At 36.6% G+C, this 20,334-nt stretch overlaps 1 protein-coding gene across 1 annotated transcript in view; it reads right to left on the bottom strand.

Annotated features, from left to right (window-relative positions):
- Positions 1-18,204, bottom strand: part of NUDT14 (nudix (nucleoside diphosphate linked moiety X)-type motif 14) — a 40,711-nt gene extending 22,507 nt beyond the window's left edge. Inside the window, exon 1 of the mRNA XM_009890707.1 lies at positions 18,200-18,204. Coding sequence (XP_009889009.1) covers positions 18,200-18,204 — 5 coding nt within the window. The remainder of the gene's footprint in view (positions 1-18,199) is intronic.
- Positions 18,205-20,334: the final 2,130 nt, after the last annotated feature.

Genomic DNA, 20,334 nt, shown 5'->3' with positions numbered 1-20,334 from the left:
AATCATTGTAAGAGCAACTCAGGGTCTTCTTGTGTCTAGCATGCGTGTCACACAGAAACTGTGATCAGAATTGAATAATAGAAGATAAAGCACCTAAAAAAAGACTGACGTTACCACTGAAAGCCAGGGCTTCCCAGCTATTAACGTCAGCCACCTCCACCTACTTATAAAGGCTAAAAATTATCTCAAAATTAGTTGAAAGTCTGTAATATTGTTTGTGCTGCTTACAAACAATAATCTCAGCTCCACAGTGGAGACTTTAGGAAGTAAAGTTATTTGATTTAAAAAAAAAACTCCCACAAACAAACCAAAGCAAAACACCGATACCCCTGCAACACTATCAGAGCTTCATCAGAGCTTATCAGGTAATTCAGTTACCATTCTCAACGAATGAAAAAAGAACGACAGATTCCAAAAAAGAAACACAAAAATGGTATGCAGGATAAAAGCAACTAATTGATTTAATCAGTCCCCTTGACTCTCCATAGATATTTGGTATTAAAAATCCCTTTGATACAATCAAAAGAAAATAATCAAGTGTAGTACAGAAGTATTTAGAGATGTATTCACCTCAGCTGGAGAGCATGTGAATACAAAACATACATGTAATATTTTTTCCTATATGGATCATAAGGGAGAAAGAGTCAAGACATGAATCATATTAGAAGGAAAGTTATTAGGAAAATACATAAATCATTTAGAAGTCCTATAATTATTTTCGCTTTAAAGTATAAATTTGTTTTTCTTCTTGAAGTTATATGAATTTGGCTTTCTTTGTTCATACAGTGTTGAAAAATTGATCTTTCATATTGTTTTCCATGTCAGGACTATATATAATTCCATCTAGCCTTTTTAAAACATTACGTTTGATAAACACCCCAGATCAGGATTAAAGCATGTTAGTGAACAAGTGTCCATTTCTTGTTCAAATCAGAAATCACTGTGCTTTTAATTGGAAAGTGATAATCAAAAAAACCCCAAACTTGTTTGAGAGCTAACAACCAAAAGTAATTCTTTGGGAGGATTCACCCTTCAGGAGGGCCTACTTCAACTTAAGTTATTTCAAAACTGGTTTCGGTGTCCATGAGAAAGAATTGCATGTCGCCCCTGTGTCACTTCTGTATTCAAATTAACCATCCATTTCACAGTTGGACACATCCCTGAAAACTTCTAATGTGGTCTCTAAAGTGCTGTCTTCTTCCTTTTATCGGAGCAGCACCTACTATCTTAAGCCAGAGAAAACAGTCCCTTCGTTTTCAGAACAGACATGTAATAAAGCTGTACCCTTTGATTATTCTCCAGTGCAATTCCTTTAGTTTCCCAGAGCTTTAACTATAATGCAGACAGTCCTGAGATTAAATGTGTGTGCTTGCACAATCTTTACTGGTTCATTTAAGTCTTCCTTCAAAGCATTTTACATTTTTCAAAGGCCAACACCAATCCAATTGGCTGCTTAAAATGCAGCCTATTACAAAAGCAAAGCTATAAGCTCCTGACAAAAACATTCAGCCTTTCATACTAATCACAGATAAAGTGGATTTGGCAAAAGATAATTAGAGACGTCTAGAAGACTTCTGTATTCTGATCAAATTTGAATGCTTTCTCCAATAGAACTTAAATATTTAATACTAAGTAAAACCAGAATAAAGTAGCAAGACATATATGATTAAGAAAATAAATGTTACTTTGGAAAAATTCAAAAGGAAGATTGGTTTCAGCAAACTGAACTGCAGCAGGAAGTTGTTCATGACACCATAAAGCAGGAAGCATATGTTTGGTTAATCATTAGACCAGTGGAAGAATGAATTAAGAAGTGCTAACAAATCCATATACGTACACTTTTACAACATAATCTCTATCTACTTGTAAAGTAGTAATTTGCACCCAACCAGAGAATATGATGCGGGACAACTTCTTTGGAATAAACAATCCTCCCAGCACCCTGTTTTCATATAACAAAGAAAAAAATAGAGAGTAAATTCAACTGCAAAATAAATGAGACATCAAAGCACGTTGCTCTCAATAACATTCTTTAAGTGTCATATTTTGGCCCGTATCCCAGGATACCCTTGGAAATGACACATTGCATCTCAATGGGATTCTTTCAACAAAATATTTTAATAAATAAATTCAGGTTTTATGCTAACTTATTTGATTAAATAAAGCTTTGTGGGCATTATGTGCAACAGATGTCAGAGCCTGATGGGCTTTTGTTCCAATTCCTAATTATTTGTGAAACTGCCATTTATAAATGCTATCACATCAGACCAACAAATAATCCATCTAAAAGGCATAAACTTGACTCCATTCTGAAATAGCAAAAATCAGAGTTCTAAAACAATATCCAGTTTCAAGAATAGGTCACAAAATAAAAAGCTTGAGTGTTCTGCCCTAGCTAAAGTAACAGACGAACCTACAACTTTGTTTCTTACCTACCAAACCCCAAATATGAAGTGAATAACACAATATTTTGCCGGATATAAATGTATAGTCTCACTACCATTAGTGAGAAACATAGACTAAGAAACGGGCAGTTGTCCACATTTTACCTAATTTCTCCATTTCTAGAATAACAGTTTCAATACTTTCCTCTTTTCCAAGATGTATTTTCAGATACAACTCTAAAAATACACGCAGTCCGATTATAGAACGTTACCTAGCTTTCATAAGATTATTTTTACCAATTCCAAATGCAGGCCATGCCCATGCTACTGTCTCTAAACCATGTAAAAACTTTTGGCAGTCTTTAGGCAGAACAGGTTACATTTCAAAACCACCTGGAAGCAGAGGGAAGACTTTTCTAGATTTCAGTGACTATAAGAGCATAAACACATATTTTGCGTATTATTGCAAGTACTAAAAACCGAAATCCCTAAAGTTGTAAAAACAAGATGCCTCTAATCTGGATACTGCAAACCTGTATTTAGAATTTTATGACTAATCAGACAAAACTCTCGTATACCTGCTTAGTTTTAAGAATTTTTATAGATTCCATTCTTAAAATAGGCAAACATTTAACTTCCCAATAAAGCAATGCCCTCAATGAAGGTTTTACTGACATTTCACCCTATTTCAGTGATACAGCAGGGAAGAGATAATATACTATATGGTGCTTTCATATCACATACTTAAAAAGGTGAAATGAGAATCTGAAAATTTGGCTTTTAATTTTGTTTTTCTTTGATAACTTTACAGCATCGAATACATTTGTTGTTGTGATTTTATTTAGATCAGATCCTAAGGTAACATAATAAGACATCTTAAAAGACAGAATATGCCTGCAGGATTTGTGGCACAAAAGCAGAGGATCTGTCAAGTCTTCGCTTTAAAAAAAAATAAAAAAAGAAAAACAAAACCCCACAAGCATTAGGTAAATTTTATTTGCAAATATCATATGCAAACAAATAGTGTAATTACTTGGGTTGAAGGAAACTAAATAGGCTACTACAATTTTTCCTTCTAATAGCAGGAAAAATATCATTATCCTGATAGCATAGATATCTGATAGACAGATATCAAGTCTAGACCTGAGTGTTTTCAATGACAGTGATTACAAAACATGCCTTCCTAGATTGTCGTATTGCCTATTGGTAAAAATGGTTTCTTACTGTTTAATTTAAAAAATACTTTCCACATGAGACACTATTTCTTGTTCTGTCATTGATTACTGATGAAATTAAAATTATTCCAGCCTGCTTTATAACATTCCTTTACATTTTTGTGATAAGTAGTAATTTTTCTCTTCAGTTGTGTTATCCTTTGCATGAACATGCCCAGCCATCATTACCTTCTCTCAGCTATTGTTTCCCTAAACTTTTCATCATTTTTGTTGTTTGTTGAACTACATCCAGTTTATTTAAAACAGTGCATTATCTTCTGCACTATCTTTGAAGATAATAATGAAAATTCCACACCATTGACACCCTGGAGGAGACATTACAAAGACAGACAAGGTTTACAGCACAACAGCACATCATTGCATATAAAAGGCACATGCCACCCAAGAGAGGGGTTTTGTGGTTTTTTTTTTACCTATAAAGATGTTAAATGGCTGTATTTTACCCATTTTAAAGATACTGTGATAACTCTTGCACAAAGGGAGCATCTGAGTTAGATTTCATGGTGTATAATACACTAGGACAGAAACCAGAAAAATACATACAGCATTAAGTTTCCATAAAGCCCAAATGATCTGGCATATGAAATAGGAGAAGGAATTTAATCCACTCCTATAATGCGGACAGGGCACATGACTTCCACCCCGTCTCCATAGCTGCCTGCTACAGCCACCGAGCCAGAATAGCAACCCTGGCTCCTCCAGGCCACTCGCGTGGCTCCGGCGACCCATCCCCTGGCCGGCTCTCGTGGCCACGGCCGGGGATGCGGCCGGCTCCCGGCGCAGCTGTTCGGCGGCAGCATTCCTCGCTCCCCCCCTGCGCAGCCCCGTGCTCCCCAACTTCAGCGGTGCGCAGAAACCAGCGCTCAGCCAGGTAACTTCACAGCAGAGTGACTGGTTGAGCATATTCATCTTCCTGTTCTCGCCTCGAGAACCTCTTTCTGTTTACCCCCAGGACTGGCATCTGCCAGAGGCAACAAGCCCAAAGTGCAGATTGCCTTGGTTCCCTTCAGCCTGCAAACTCTCTCCTGATGGAAAACTACACTTTTAGGTCATCTTTGTAATAGATGAAGTATAAAGCCTCTTTTCTGAGCTAACAAATTAAATTAGGAATTAATTTGTTTTAAATGTGAAAGAAATTATTCTCTTTATTTAAAAGACACCAATCTTATAAGGCAGGAATATTATCTGTTCCTCTTTTTAGAGAGGTAAGAAAAGACAAAGTACTTTCCTTTAAGAATTTTTAAGTCAGGAACTATTACTGAGCCACTGTGACATGCTTTTGTAGGTAAAACACTGCATAAAAGGGGTACAGTGCACATGTCAGTTTTTTAGTCCAAATACCTTTTCCTTGTCACATGATATTTTCAGGGTTGGGAGGAACTCACATAACAATCTTGCATGCAATTCAGTCTCTCAAATTTGTCATCTTTTAACTGTAGTGTACTTTACTGTGAATTTTTCATACTTTTAAATAGAGAAGTAGCCATAATTTTGCTTTATAACCATTCACAATGCAATTGGAAAGTTGTCCTTTTCCTTGTCAACCAGCAAAAGGTACGGTTATGTTCCTGTTCTCAAACATTATTACTTAAAGCACAAAAGCGAGCACATGACTGTACACTGACCTTCATCTGTTCCCAAATTATGTCTTCTAAAAGCCCTGAATCTGTTTAAGGGGAGTTGCTGGAACCTGAAACGAACTTGGTCTATTGCTCTATAGAGTAGATGAATGTAAAACTTAAGTATTACATTTCAGGCTCTTACTGTACTAAACATAGCAAAATTAGGATGAGAGAATATAACTAGAATTGAGTCTGGTTTTAGAGAATCAATGATTACTTCGTAATATTTGGTACGTTTTTATTTCTGACAGAGAATCACCATAAATTTGCAGAAGGAAAATGTCCTCCTGATCAAGTTCTTCTTTTCAAAAGCATTGACCTTAGAAAAAAATTAACAACTCCTCCCCCCACAAATCATACCACCACAAATTGCTAACTAATTCCAATAGCCTAAGAAGCACCTTGAAATACACCTTGCATTTAAATTTTCATTGCTTGCACTCAGCTTGATTTTCGTAAGGATATGTTTAATAATGAGCAAACACATCAGCTGAATATTCAGAGGAAAAGTAAACTAGTTAGAAAAGGCAGCAATACATTAAATAACTGCAGAAAGCATCTTTTGCTGTGTGTCACTGCTGAACACAACAGGCCAGAATTATGTAACATATATGGAGTACCACTGCAATAAACTTGTTAAATAATTACAATCAAAAAGAGGTAAAGAAGGATTTTTATTTTTCGCCATTAGTTTCTAGTAATCTTCACTGTTGTTTCTAATGACATAATAAAACCTTGTAATGAGCTCTGCTAGTGTTCATCTGCATGTTTCAATGGAAGATTAATTGAATGTAACTCCACAGGACAAGAACGATAGTAAAAGTGTTATTTTCCAGTAGAAAAATGGCTTATAGACAGACTTCTTGACAAGTTTACAGATTTTTGACAGTTGCCAGATGGGAACTGTAACATTCATTGAGTATTTAATCTACTGATAAAATCATAGAAACCTTCAGGTTAGAAGAGAGTTTTGGAGGATCATCTGATCCAAACTCCTGCTCAAAATCAGAGTAACTTCTAAGTTAGGTCTGATTTCTCAGAGCCTTGTCCAGTCAGGGTTTGAATTTCTCCAGGGATGGAGGTTCCTCAGCCTCTCTGTGTAAAGCATTCCAGGACTTAACTACTCTGTGGGTATGTCTCTGTGTCCTGGGTCTTTCTTTTGTTACAATTTAAACCTCAATTTGGTAGGAAATGATGCATGTTTTGTCTATACTGACACTCAGTTCACTTTTGACAGCACAGGTTTTAAATGTCTGCCTTTGTAAGAGTTTATTGCGTGACCTGTAATAATGTTGCACAAAACTTCTTTTTTTTTTGTCTTTAAGTGCCATGGAGGGATTGAGAGTAAGCAATTATTTGTTCAGTGTAAATTACAAACTATGTAAAGCAGAGGTGACTCCAGGAGTGATACTCTAGTTTTAAATGGTCTTGATCTTAAGAAAGCTCAGGAGCTACACACTGTAGAGTCAAATCCAGAGCCGTAACAACTAGTAAGAAAGAAAAGAAAAAAAAATAAGAGTAATACCTAACAAAAATTCTATTTCAGCTGGTGCTAGTGTTTCACCAGCTTGCATATGGTTAAATGATCTTGTCCCACTGCAATATATTGTGAGATTTTAAAAGGTGACTCACACTTAAGGCAATTTAAATGACTACTGCAGTCCTCATGGTTTTGTCTTTGTATAATTTAATCAGCTGTTCATCTGAACAGTTGGAAAGGATACATTTATACAAAAATAACTTCATTCTCTTGCTAAATATTTTTCCTGTATCAAGTCTATATTCTCATACAAATCTATTGAATATGGGTTTATGTTGACCTCATCTGAAACAAGAAAGAACACTGGGGTCCCAAAGGAAGCCAGCACACAAGCTCTCACTTCACTGTCATACAGCAAGGAAGTCAGTCTTAAGCACACATTCACTTATGCTGCTGAAAGAGGATGACAGATAAAGACATGAGTTAGGCTCAATTTATGGTTTTATATGATTAGCACAGTTTGTTTTTTTTATTCAGCATCACTAAATTCATTATACATATCAATTATCTGTAAATATATAATATATATAGGTGTACTTTACAGATGTGGCATTCCAATGTGTATGTTCAATTTAGATAAACAGCCTTATTAAAAAAACTTAGAGCATTTAACAGTGTTACTGCATTTTCAGAAGTAAAATAAGTTTTGAATACTTTTAAAAAAGTGTTATGGAAAAGGGATCCTAATCATGGAAACCACCTACAATATTCCTGAAGACAACATACGTACTAGGAAATCCTGACCAACAGGACGTGTGTCCTGGAAACCCCCCCTCTTCTTCAAGATTTTACCCTTCATCTAAGAGCCCTCTAGGTATAAAGTCCTCTATAATCTTCAGCAACTAGACAATGTGACTTTTCCATATAACTAGCATCACTGCTGTCCTATTAAAATACAGTAAAAGGTAGGGCTTTAATGCGTTATAAGGAATTTTGAACCTGACTAATTTATCTGGTAATAATTGGCTTCATATTCGCAAATAGAATGTATGTGAAACCATGGATTTCCTACACAGAAAGTTCACATTATTACCTTTGGTGTCTGAAGTTGCACTGAACTAACTTGTGAAAGAGCGTAAGACATTCTACAGTTCAACAGTAGTCGCTAATAAGTTAGGATGGCAGCTGTTGTGCATCTGAAGCTAACAAATGTTATGTGACCAGAGATGACTGGCATGACATGTGGCCATAGCCTTTTTATACAGTTATGTTCTCAACTATTTTAAAAATGTCCACAAAAGTCCTTCACAAGTACTGTTCCCAAGAAGTTCATGGAAAATGATCCTTTAATATTTACCCCACTCAGTTAGTTGCATATATTCACACATTATCGCAGAGCGATAATCTAAAGTTTAAACAAAAATAGTAATACAAATTATTCATCTGGAAGTCATGTTCTCAGCACTGTCACTTGAGGCTGGATTCACTTGCTTGAAAGTACAGGGCATATATTAAATTTCCAGCAATCAATTATCATTTCAGCCTTTGTATCTGCGATCATAAATCCAGGCACATGCCCATATGGATAGCCAAAGCGCAAAGACAGAACTGTCTTCCAGGCAAATTCCAAAAGCAAGTGTGAAGTTCAGTATTGAAATATCACTCCCTTTTCTGTCCTCATTCTCAAGCAGCGCAGGCATTTTTAATCTATCTAATATTTTCCCAGTCTTCCTGGAACTTTTACCCTCCTAATCTTTATAGTGATAAAAAGCATTGCTTTATGTCCATCCCAGGTACCTACACACAATGCAATTGATTTTACCTACTTATTTCACGCACAATAAGAATACGTCTCTCAACATAATTCTGGTTATAAGTCATAATTTCTTTTGCCGTTAGTGTCTTGCTACGTGTTTTTTTTTTATATTTAATAGACTTAGAAAAGCTTTTTCTAAGGAAAAGTTGTTACCTTTGCTTTTTATTTTTATCTTCCAGGACCAGAATTTTCAGTGACTACATAAAATATTTATAATTTTAAAAAAAGACATAAGAATATTTTAGTATTTAGTAACTCTACATCTGGGTCTGTTTCATATATAGCCTATTTTGCATGAACTGATCTTTGAAGTCAGGAGTTAACTGCTTTTCTTCCCTGAGAAAAGAAATACAATTGGAAAAACAGAACAAAGTTGCTGACCGCCCATTTCTTCCTATGTGCTTAGGAAGGGGTTTTGGTGTACAGAATGGAGGGTCTGAAAGATGTCAGGCATTTGTAAAGTTATGTGAATTAGGCTTTGCCTGAAACATCCTTATGTGGCAGTGATGAAGAGGACCAAAATAAAAAAGTCAATACTAGGATTTACTCAAACATAAAACACAATCTCTACCTTATTCCAAGTAATTGCTAGCAAGAAAAAATTCAAACAGTATCACCGTAACATTAGATTGCTTTTTAACAGTCTTTATATAAGGACAATACCCGGGATTATACATTCACAGGTGAGAGAGTATGGTCATATATGTGGGACTAGACCATTTAATGGCACAAATAACAGGGTTAAGTATGTGGGGGGCAGAGTCTTTCCCTTCAGGTGATATATTCACACTCAAAAAAAAATTTCATACAATCCAAACTTTCAGTTCCATCTTCTACGTAATCATTACAATGTGCAACACATCATGTGCCAAAAATCTAATACTTGAAAAGTCAAGCCCAGACAAAATTTACTGAAAACAAAACAAACCATGAGGAGATTTTAAAATTTCTGCTTATTCTGCCTAAAGTAGTAAAGAACTATCTGCAAGCATTACCCAAGAAGTGAGAATTGAAGGGGAAATTGGAGGAAAAAGAAGTAATTCCACATCAACAAGCTATCACCAACGGAAGAGAATACAGTACGAAAAATAACATAAAGACAAAGGAAATAATGTGATTCCATCTGTTACCTGTCATGTGTCCTCATAAAATCCCAGAACTTCTTAGCGCCATTCTGGGGGAAAAAAATAAAGAAATCCATTAGTACAATTAATTCCAAGTGAAAACTGACTATAATGAAATTTAACAAAATTTTAACCGACATTTCTTTGAGAACTTGGTATAGCTGTTTTCTTTATGAGACCATTATTCTGGATTTTGACAGTAAGTGTTATAGATGCTGAGAACTGTCTTACAACAGTTCAAAACCTTAAATCCACAATATTACGCTGACAGCTAACTAAAGACTGTGGTAGTCTTCGCAGCCAATTTTGGCCACAGCATCAACTTCAGATGCCCAATCTAATCATTTATGTACTAGGAAGCGATAAGCATCTAAGTTTTAACCAGTCAAATAACCCATAGATCTAAGTCCTTCCGTGTCCAGAAATGGTTTTAGGAGGACAGCTCCACCCTTAGCTCCTAACTGAACTCATTTCGGATCCAGGAACAAGACATCCTTCCCTCTAACCCCTTACAAGGCCCAACAGCTGTTACTCTGCACTGCTTGTGGTGGTGAGGATACTGTCAAACAGTAGGCGCGAAGTCACAGCACTCACTGGGAGACTTAAAATGGATTCTTTTCTCAAGCTGAGCCAGTTTCTCTCCTCTGCTATCTCAAAAGAACGACACCCACTACAGCACTGCTGAAACCAGTCCCTGAAAACCAGTATTCTTCCACAATTATAATGAACACATACACACTTGCTTACATTTATATTCTATCTTCTGTAAACACCTATATCAATTCATACACACCAGTTAACAGAGACATGTATATAATTCTTCACCCTGCTTAATAGAAGTGTGACGGTATTTTTCAGCTGAAATACAACTCAAGAGATTTCACTCCTAGGTCAGTTTTAAGACTATATAAGGAATCAGCATGTAACCAGAGGAAATTCTTTTGGTTGATACCTTTCTCTTATTAGCAAGGCAAAAACTATACCTGCTGAAAACCTACATATCTAAGATATGCTTAATGTGAAAAGCAGCACAAGCTCTCTATTATAAAGTATGGTTAAATGGATGATCAAACCCTGAGCAACCGGTTAATGATTTAAAGCAGGTAACTGTGAGCAATGAAAGAAGAATCAAGTTCAGTTGGTGGGTAAAGGTGCCAACCAACATAGACGGGCCCATCAGCTCTATTACAGATGTCATGACTACCAAGTACACAACAGCTGGTGGGGATTAGATAACAAGCACTCTGGTTCAGAGATTAAGCTCCTGAGCTTTATGAGTTTACCAAGCTTTTTGGAAGAGTGACTGCTTGCTTGCTAGCTGGGTTTTCCTTCATTCCCATAACTCTAATTATAAACAGTTGTTCACCTCAAGAGAAACTCTAGTCTACTCTTTCATTGGTGTCTGCACATACCTTCTGTTAGCACTGACAGGAATCAAACGTGCACATTATAAGAGAAGCTCTGTCATCAATTAAATGCAATATAATGTTGAAAGAGAAATAAAGGCAGCAAATTCTCAGTGTGAACTGAAATATTAAAGCCAGTGTTTGTCAAACTGAGTGTACATCCAATCCGTTCCACCTGGTGAGAGACAGAGGAACAACTCTGAAAGGACTATGACACAATACATAGTTGCAACACTCGAACTTAATAGCATAGCTATACTGTGTGGTAAGATAATTTAAGGTATTAAATGTCTAAGGTCTGCTCAACCCTTTTGTAGGTTTATTTCTACCTGTAAGACACGTATTTGTGGGACTGTCCTTTGTTTGCAGATTGCTGTGCAATTTCTATTTGACATGAGTGAGCTGGGAAACTGAGGACCAAGAATAATGTCATCTGCATGTACTTTCCTTCCCTTGCCCCAAATGGTAAGATGTGTTACCACCATCCATTCTCCCTTTATAGTGTCCACTTGGGAGAAATGTGGGTGTCCAGCTGATGGAGAAGACAAAAAAGCCTGAATCAAGGTTCTCCTTGCATTAATTTAGGCTATTAGTCCTGCGATACTACTTCCTAACATATGATCCCAGCAACAAGCTTCCTGGCTCTTTCCTCCTGCCATCATTTTGCAAATTATAGAACCTGATTGCTTTGGAGCACTTATGAAAGGGTTTCAAATAGCTGAGGAAAATTACACCCTAGAGAATGATGCTCATCCAGATGGGATCCATCAGATTTGCATGACCTCTTCTCAAGGATGAGCCCCACTAGCATTAACAGAATCCACCTCACAGACGTGAACATAATTTTTCACAGAAAGTAAAAGATGGAACTTAGTACTTAAAAAGAAATTAATCTGAAAATAAAATCTGTATTTTCTGTTTTCTAAGTGGCTGGACAGCACATAAAGCACTTTCTCTAGAATATGATTTGATTAGTTTAAGATCCAAATTCAAAACCAGCCACAGGATAAATTGAGTCTGTCCATTCAAGATGTTGGTTATCATCATACATTCTGACTCGACAATGTTTGCTAAACTATTTTTTGCCTATATTTGAATAAAAAAAAATATTTCATATGATCAACCTGCACCTGTCCAAATAAATAAATCAATAAACAAACGAAACATTCCAACATCTCACTGTTTACAGTGGCAGAAACTCAAATGAGCCCCATTCATGCCCTATTGTCCAAGTCAAATGTAATTTGAACCCAACCGTATGGAGTTGAGTTTCTATTGTACCAAATGCGTGGTTCTTTCCTAACAGACTAGTATGAAGGTTGCTAATTATTAATAGCATGTAAACAGTTACCAATGGTTCTTATGCTGCTTTACATACTTTACAGAACATTAATTCTAACCAGTTTCTAACCAACTATATCAAGCTGTATGTTATATCTCTATCTTATCTTTAAGACAAAAATATTAATTGCTGAAACTGATCAAGATTCATGCTTTTAAAAGACAAATAGCCATGATTACTTGTTAAACTGTCCCATTCCATATATCCTGGCCTTTGACAATGCTCTCCTATCACTACAGATAGTTGGAAAGAATTAAAGGTATCAATGGTCAACATCACTCCCAAAAAAGAGAAGTATCTTTGTGAAATACAAAAGCTCTGTCAAACCTTTGACGTTCTTCCTTTTAATAAACATATACATTTCTGTTAATATAAAACAGACTGTCCTCCAATATCTAATAAGGAACAACCAAAATATCTCTCAATGAAGTGAGAGAAGTATAATTGATCACTGGGAGATCTAAACACTAACAACAGGCAGGAGAAAGGAGTACATTACTACATTTGAGAAGGATTTCAAAATTATTCTTCAAATAGAAAATGTGTCCTGCGATATTTTATAAAGACAAATGTCAAAAGGATTTTATATTTAGTTTTTAGTTGTTCAGAATAGCAATTCTGATACTGCAACTACCTTGTATAACACATATTTGATTTGGTAAATCTTTAATCACAAAGTAATCACACTCTAGTTCTGTACTCAGTGATCAGGTTCTGTGATGTTGCAATGCTGAACTAGTGCATATAGTATGTGTAAATTAATAAAGCTGTATTCCAGGGGAGGCATCATGTGAGACAACTTCGTTTCATATTACCCAGAAGACAGATTACTTACATGAGCACAAATTGCATAAGAAAGCCATATCGGGTCAGATGAGATGTCCATCTTGCCTAGTATCCCATCTCTAACAGCAAAAGGAAAATTTAAGAACAGAGGAGGCACGCAGCAATGCTTCCTCAGAATACTCTTCCAAGCCTTTGATGAAAGGCAGTTGAAGGGTGTGAAAAGACAATCTCTCAAAAAGGCATACAAATTAAACACAGTAGTCCCCCCGTCCCAAAAGACAAGCACAAATAGCCATTTCTATACTATATGAATGTGCAGTAGTGTGTCACAAGTCCTGCTAGCCTTGTCTATAAGAGGGACTTGATAATGGCATTGACAACTTAGTCAGAATTACAACAGTATGCTACCAGCTTGACAGTCTGCACAAGAACTCGATCTCTTTATTCAAGTGATTCCAGGACAACCATGCACTGCGCTGAGCTCTCTGCTAGACAAGTGTTGACAGTGGATGCAAGTTCAGCAGATGTGACTCCTACCAGCAGAGAGCTGTTTATGATGCCACCCATACTTGACGTCCACATTCCCTGTCCTCCTTCCATCCTTGAAATTATTTTCCCAAGACTCTTCCTGCACCTGCACATTGCCGTAATTACAGGCAGGAGCCTGTTCACACCGTCTTGTTATGGATAAGTTGGTCTTGTCTGCAGCCTATAATCAAAATACCATTCTTTTTCCCACCCACACTCTCCTTGACTCTGGCTAAAATGCCTTAAGAATCACTGCACCAGGGACACTGATGTTCTCTGCTCTCCTGCACTACCTTAGGCAGTGTCTGAACAACATGGTCAAATTGCTGTCAGAATACCTACACAAAGGGTAACTTTTGCTTACTAGAGAAAATCACCTGACTTAGCCCAGGCTAGCCACTAAAGATTAAAAGGACATGCTATGCTAACAATGTAAGAAGAAACATTCTCTGGCACTGATCATGGCAACACTGGGTGTGCTCCACACGTGACAGATGCTGGATATGCTCTGAAACAAGTCACCGGGGACTTTCCCTCTACTCTTCATTTGGGGCAGCTTGAATGCCTTCCTGCCTCTTTTCCCCGAGGACAGCACCCATATATGCTCTGCCACCTGAGCAGCTCTTGAACCAGCTCGTGCATCAGGTAAATGTGTCTCCACAAGTACCAATACTCAGCTCAGTGTTACACTGATACCATCCTGGGCCTTGAAAAAAACCCCAACCCAAATAAACCAAACCCTCCTCAATCCCGCTGTGGTCTCTACTGTTGTGTACAGCCCTGCTGGCACAACAATTTCTCTGCAGATGCGGCTTTTGCCAATGGAGGGAATAAGTACTTAAAATTTTAGAGAGACAAATGTAGGCCCTTCCTCAAGGACCATCTCCAAGGACCCTCCCAAAGAACGGAAAGAGATGGGGCCAGTGGTGCAGCAGGCCGTGCCACGCAGCTAAAGGTAACCTAGGTACAGTTCCACGCCAAAGGGCTGACATGGCAGAAGTCTGTAATACCATGAATGACATGGAGATGGTGAACGTGAAACAATTATTCACTATTTCTCATAATATAGAACCTCTATATCATAGCTGACTACCTGAGGAGAAAGGATAAGGCTTATTTGGGCACTAACTGTCTCCTTTCAAGGAATCAATGCTGAAGTCCAGCAGCTGCACAGAGAAGTTTGCCTTGCTTGTTCTATGTATAAAAAAATTAACTGATAGCTTCTGAAACAACTACGTGCCAACTGTATTACATATATGTTTTAAACACACGTAATTAAAAGTTTATACTTCTTAGACTTTATTAAAAGTTTTATTCTGAAGAGTAAACTGGAAACATGTTAGTGTAAGAGGTGCAAGAACTCTCACAAAACCTCTTTAAGTGCTTCCTTTAATTCTATGTAATAATTGTTCCACAACATCACACAAGGGTGTCTAAAATAAATCCTCAACATGCAGATTTAGAGTAACAGATTTCCTGTAGCTACTCTGTTGAGAGTTCAGACCATTCAACAAATCAAAACTTATGTTGGGTTTGCACCTATTTAAATGACTTCTTGAAATGAGCTCTGGACAGACAACACGTGACTGAAGCAGAAACGATACTTACCCAAAATCCACCTAAAGCTTCTCCTATCTTGTTTGCCTTATTTAAGTATTTAATAATTGAATTAAAGGCACTGCCCTATGTCATCTCTGCTGTTTATCTACAGAAAACTTCTGCTTGGACAGACAAAGCCAAAGTTGCCAAGAACTGTAAAGTCACTCCAAAACCAGCTCAGTAAAAACGGTTCATACCTTGTATTACAGATTTTTGAGGAGACTGGTAACAAGCCAAGAAGGCAGATCACTTAAAATGTGGGAGACCTATGTCCAAAATGAGCAAACTAACTTCACATATGCCACTAAAACAGAAAAATATAAAAATCTGTCCATGACAATGATTAACTTCTTGCTGTTTACATTGCAGGAGAGAAAACGTGACGTTTGGCGACCCATTGTGATAGGCACTGAACATATGTAGTGGGAACAGTTCCTGTTCAATGATCTTACAATTCAGTTAGAGCCCAGACAAAAGTTGGTGTAAACAAACAGAGGCAGTTAAGGAAAAAAGACAAATACATTATGGTATAGATAAGCTACATGCACAAGTTATGAGGGTTAAAATTGCAAACAAGAGTCATGATCCCCTAGCCTCTACCAGTTGGACTGGGTTTAAAGCAGTCATCCACAAAGTAAATGTTCCATATTTGTGGGGGAAAAAAAACAAACCAAAACCCCTTGAGAATTTGAAGCAATTATAACATAAAAATAACTCTGTCCTCACTGTTTCATTTACTGTTTCCATGCTTCTGAGACACAAAAGTAGTTAATGTCCTTAATGCAAAGGGATTATGACCACTCTTCATCCAATAAAATAATAACACTACAGGTAAAGAAAAACACATAAGAGAATTAATTGGCAAATAACGGTCTTAAACAAGAGTCAGCAAAGTCAAGCAAGTGTGCAATCCCTGTTTAATGATTTACATGTAACAAAGCGTAAAACTCCCTAGAGGAAAACTCAGATTTTGCTTTTTTCTGTTCTCATTTTTTTTTAAAAGGTATAAGGGTATTTTTTTTCTTCAAAAATATATATAGAACGTGTCTTTCTATTGCAGTCATTTTCACACTCAACCAATCATCTATAAATTTATCTACATGGTTTAGCATCACCGTGCACAGCAATGCCTCTGTCTGGAAATTCACTACGCATTCTCTTGTTGAGGTGTCTACTTGTTGCCCAGAACTGCATGGCAAGAGAACACCAAACTTGTCACTTCATTGGATGGGTTTTCATCAGGTTAATCCAGATGAGCAGCACGCCTGGGGAATCAAGTAACTGACTCATGAAGACAGACAAAAATCTGCACCAACGCAGCCAGCTCCTGCAGCCTCCTGCCACCTTTATTTCCTTAAGTGGTCTTAGCTTAATGCTTTTCAGTCATATGCACCTTTTTATGACCAATAAAAGCTGCCAAGATGTAAATTTGCAATAAAAGCAACTCGGTAATTCATGACTTTTTGGTTTATAAAATATACGCTCCTACAATGGGAAAATATGCCCTGAAGATGTGCATGAGCTGCTGCTTCTGCTTGAGCCACAGTTCTTGGACTTCACCTGTGCGAAACCCAGCAAGACAGGTGATACTGGATGCCAAAAGTTAAGCCCTCATCCTTCTGTAAATATCCCTTTCCCTTCCTTTCTCCACCCAATACAAAAGAAGTACTCCTATCAGTTGAGATTTCCTTGTTACATTTCTTTTTTCACCTTAATGGAATCTGATGTCACATCTGTAGCAGTTTTCAGTGGAAACATATGAGGATTTATGATCTAATATAAACCATTTCTTGCCAACTGAATTATTAATGCTATAACTCCTTGTTATATATAATCAATACATAATGTTTCCAGTGTCCACAATGATGTGCCCACAGAAGCTGTACTTCGAGGCCAAACTCAAGATGGGATATTTTATGCTTTTCACTTTCCTATCATATAATTAGACCAAATTACCTTGCACTGCCTGGATATTTTTCACAGTATTTTCAACAGTATGCCACATACAAAAATTATGCAAATAAATAAATAAACCTCCCACCATCTTTAACCCCCCAAATCCATAGTTTGGGATTGTTTTAAAGAAATAAAGCATTAGTAGTCGAGATGATACTGTGAAGCCTGTATGAAGAACAGAAATCAAACAGAGAAAGACAGCTAAAGCAAGTTTGGACTTGTGAAGCTTTCCAAATAAGAATAAAATAAAATACCTGTTCCATACACTTTAAAAGTTTCATTGCTTCTTGTTGAATATTTTTATTGGATTAATAAACTAGTGGGGTGGGTTTTTGTTTATAGAAACTAGAAAGCTACCATACTGCATCTAAAAATCTTCCTCATCCACAAAAACAACAGTGCAAAGGAACAGTCAAAAATTCAAGGACAATTAATATTCAACTTTTTCATTTAAAAGAAAAACCTTGTCCCGAACAGACTATTTTGCATATGAAATCTGTTTGAAATAATGTCTTATCACAGTTTTTTTGTCTATTTTAAAGGTTTGATTTGTGATAAGCAGGGAGAAAGCTGTCTTCTTTTTATATAATTACAGATTTCAGAGAGAGTATTACACATCTTTCAAAATGAAAGGCAGCACTTTCAGCTGGCATATCCACACAACTCAATTAAAAAAAAATTATAAAATCAATAAAATCATTCTCATTTGCATTAGTTGAGTGCCTGGCCCTCTTTTTTTTTTTCCTTTTGAATGTATACATCGGTATTAAGGAACTGTCTTATGCTTGGCTATCACATTACATAACTACTAAATTAAATGCAGAGTGTTACTATTAAACTCAGTCCTAGGGTGCCGTCCCGTAACAGTGTAAATCAATCGAAACCCAGGCTGCCAGTGGCACATCTCTGCTCTACACCTACCCCATCATTGACATTGGTGTAACCATGCTGCAAGCTGGTTCTGGGAACTGATCTGATTTCAAAAAAAAAAAAAAAAAAAAAAAGTGCTCTACTAAAGTGCTCTACTATAAAACCTGATGAAAAATTTGATTTTTAGTAGTTAACATGAATGTAACGCCATTATCTACATACCAAGTTTTCATCAATGACTATTAAACAAAACAGCCTTGGTCTATTTAAAATTACTCCAAGAGGATAGAGATGTATCTGATAAGGAGTGTTCCAGAGAAAGACACATGCACACAAAAAAGCCTACATTACAATTTCAGTCCACACCCACTAATCCACTCCATCAGCCTGCACACGCTGGAGTAAATGAAGCCTCATCTTCAAAAGCTATTTGCAGAATTACTTGCTGATGTTGAAGAACTACTTCAAAAGAGTTTTAAGTGTTATGGAATTTTACTGTTTTTTAAACAAGCCACTGTTTAAGCTCAAGAGGAAGGGGGGGAGTGTTTGTTTTTTAAACAAAGCTTGTACGATTTCATTACTAAACTATCCAGAATGTTTGTTTTAAAAGCACCGTGATTACAAATAATGGTGTTTTGCAGTTTTTAACTTATCCATACTCCAAAGTTTCAGTTAGAAATGACTGGTTTTAGTGCCTTTGTGGAATCTGCATCCAAAAATACACAAACCGATGACTTTTCAACAACATTAAAAAGGAACATTCTATCTGAAGCACAAATACTACTGCTGCTAATTGGGTTTAATTGGCAATACTAACAATTTTATAAGTGAGACTAAGCCAGCATAGTTCATGGGGACAGATCCTCCTATACGCTAAAGAACAACATGCCATCTACAGCTGACACAGCAGTTCTGGGCAGGGCAGGGCAAAGTTGCTGCGTACCCATTTTATGTATAAGGGTCTTCAACAAGAGACTGAGGTGCTCAGCTTTATGTGATAGCAAACCCTTTGAGGCATGGACTTGACTTCTTATCTGAAATGAGCTGGAAGACATAAAGGTACTTCTTGAAGAAATCATAATGTATAGTAGTGGAGACCACACCGGGGTATACCTCAAGAGACATAAAACTTAAGGTCATAGACTGTAATTTTTACAACCCATATCAATTTTCTCTTCAAAGTGAGAGTTATTCTGGTAGGAGTTTGTAATGAAAATGCAAACAGATGGTTATGGCAATAGAGTTTACTGTTCAAAGGTGCAATTTTTTCACACTTTAGGGGGTAAAATAAACAGTGGAGAACGCATTAATTTATTCAACTGTTAATGCAATACTGGGCCAAGCCACTTTGTTCATTTTACGTACATCAACTGCCAGAACAATTACAACTAAGATACTTGATGTGTAAGTAAACTTTCTGGTATAATCCTCTGGAAGTTTACTTTTCAGGTCACAGTTTGTTTTTTGTGTGTACTTTTCAACAATGGAGTTGTTGCAGTTTAGCTTGGCATTCAGCTATCAGTAAGATCACTTACGTTTGAATGAAATTTATAAAACATGAGAATTAAGCATATGTAAGTACACTAAATGAAGTCAAATCTCCTTTCTTTTCTTGTTTTTCTGTTTTTAATATATGCTATTATTAAGAACAACTGCATATACATATCAAACATGCTTTATTCCACGTCAAATACATAGTAGCATACTGAAATCTATACTACAAAGAATAAGGATATCATGCTTGTGTTAAGAAACACAATATGCACAAAGGTCAAATTTATGGCTTTTCTCATATCATTTTACTGCCAGGTCAGCACATAATTTAAGGTTTTAAGTTGAGATACAGATGGGGTTTTCCTAGTACTACGCTAACTCAAATTCTGTTGAAAGGAACCAATTGCTAATAGGTAGAGTTTTCAGACTCTAGTATTACCATACATAAATAACAAAATTTAAAGCAAGCATTCAACTGCACTGTGTTTTACTTAAACTCCTGTCATATTATTAAATTTTGCTGCATGTATTTTCCCAATTTCACTAAACTATGTTTTCCCTTTGAAGTCTGTGACACACATTCATATTTTGGAGGGATAAAAGGAACATACACTTTCCATATTTACAGAATTACTAACGCTACTTTTTCCACAAAGTTACAGCAAAACATGAAATTTGAAACTTTGACTGGA

The sequence above is a fragment of the Charadrius vociferus genome, unplaced genomic scaffold (genome assembly GCF_000708025.1).
Source record: "Charadrius vociferus isolate BGI_N301 unplaced genomic scaffold, ASM70802v2 scaffold428, whole genome shotgun sequence".
NCBI classification, from domain to species: Eukaryota; Metazoa; Chordata; class Aves; order Charadriiformes; family Charadriidae; genus Charadrius; species Charadrius vociferus.
The sequence above is the reverse complement of the archived record's forward strand: the minus strand, read 5'-3'. Positions and strand labels throughout refer to the sequence as shown.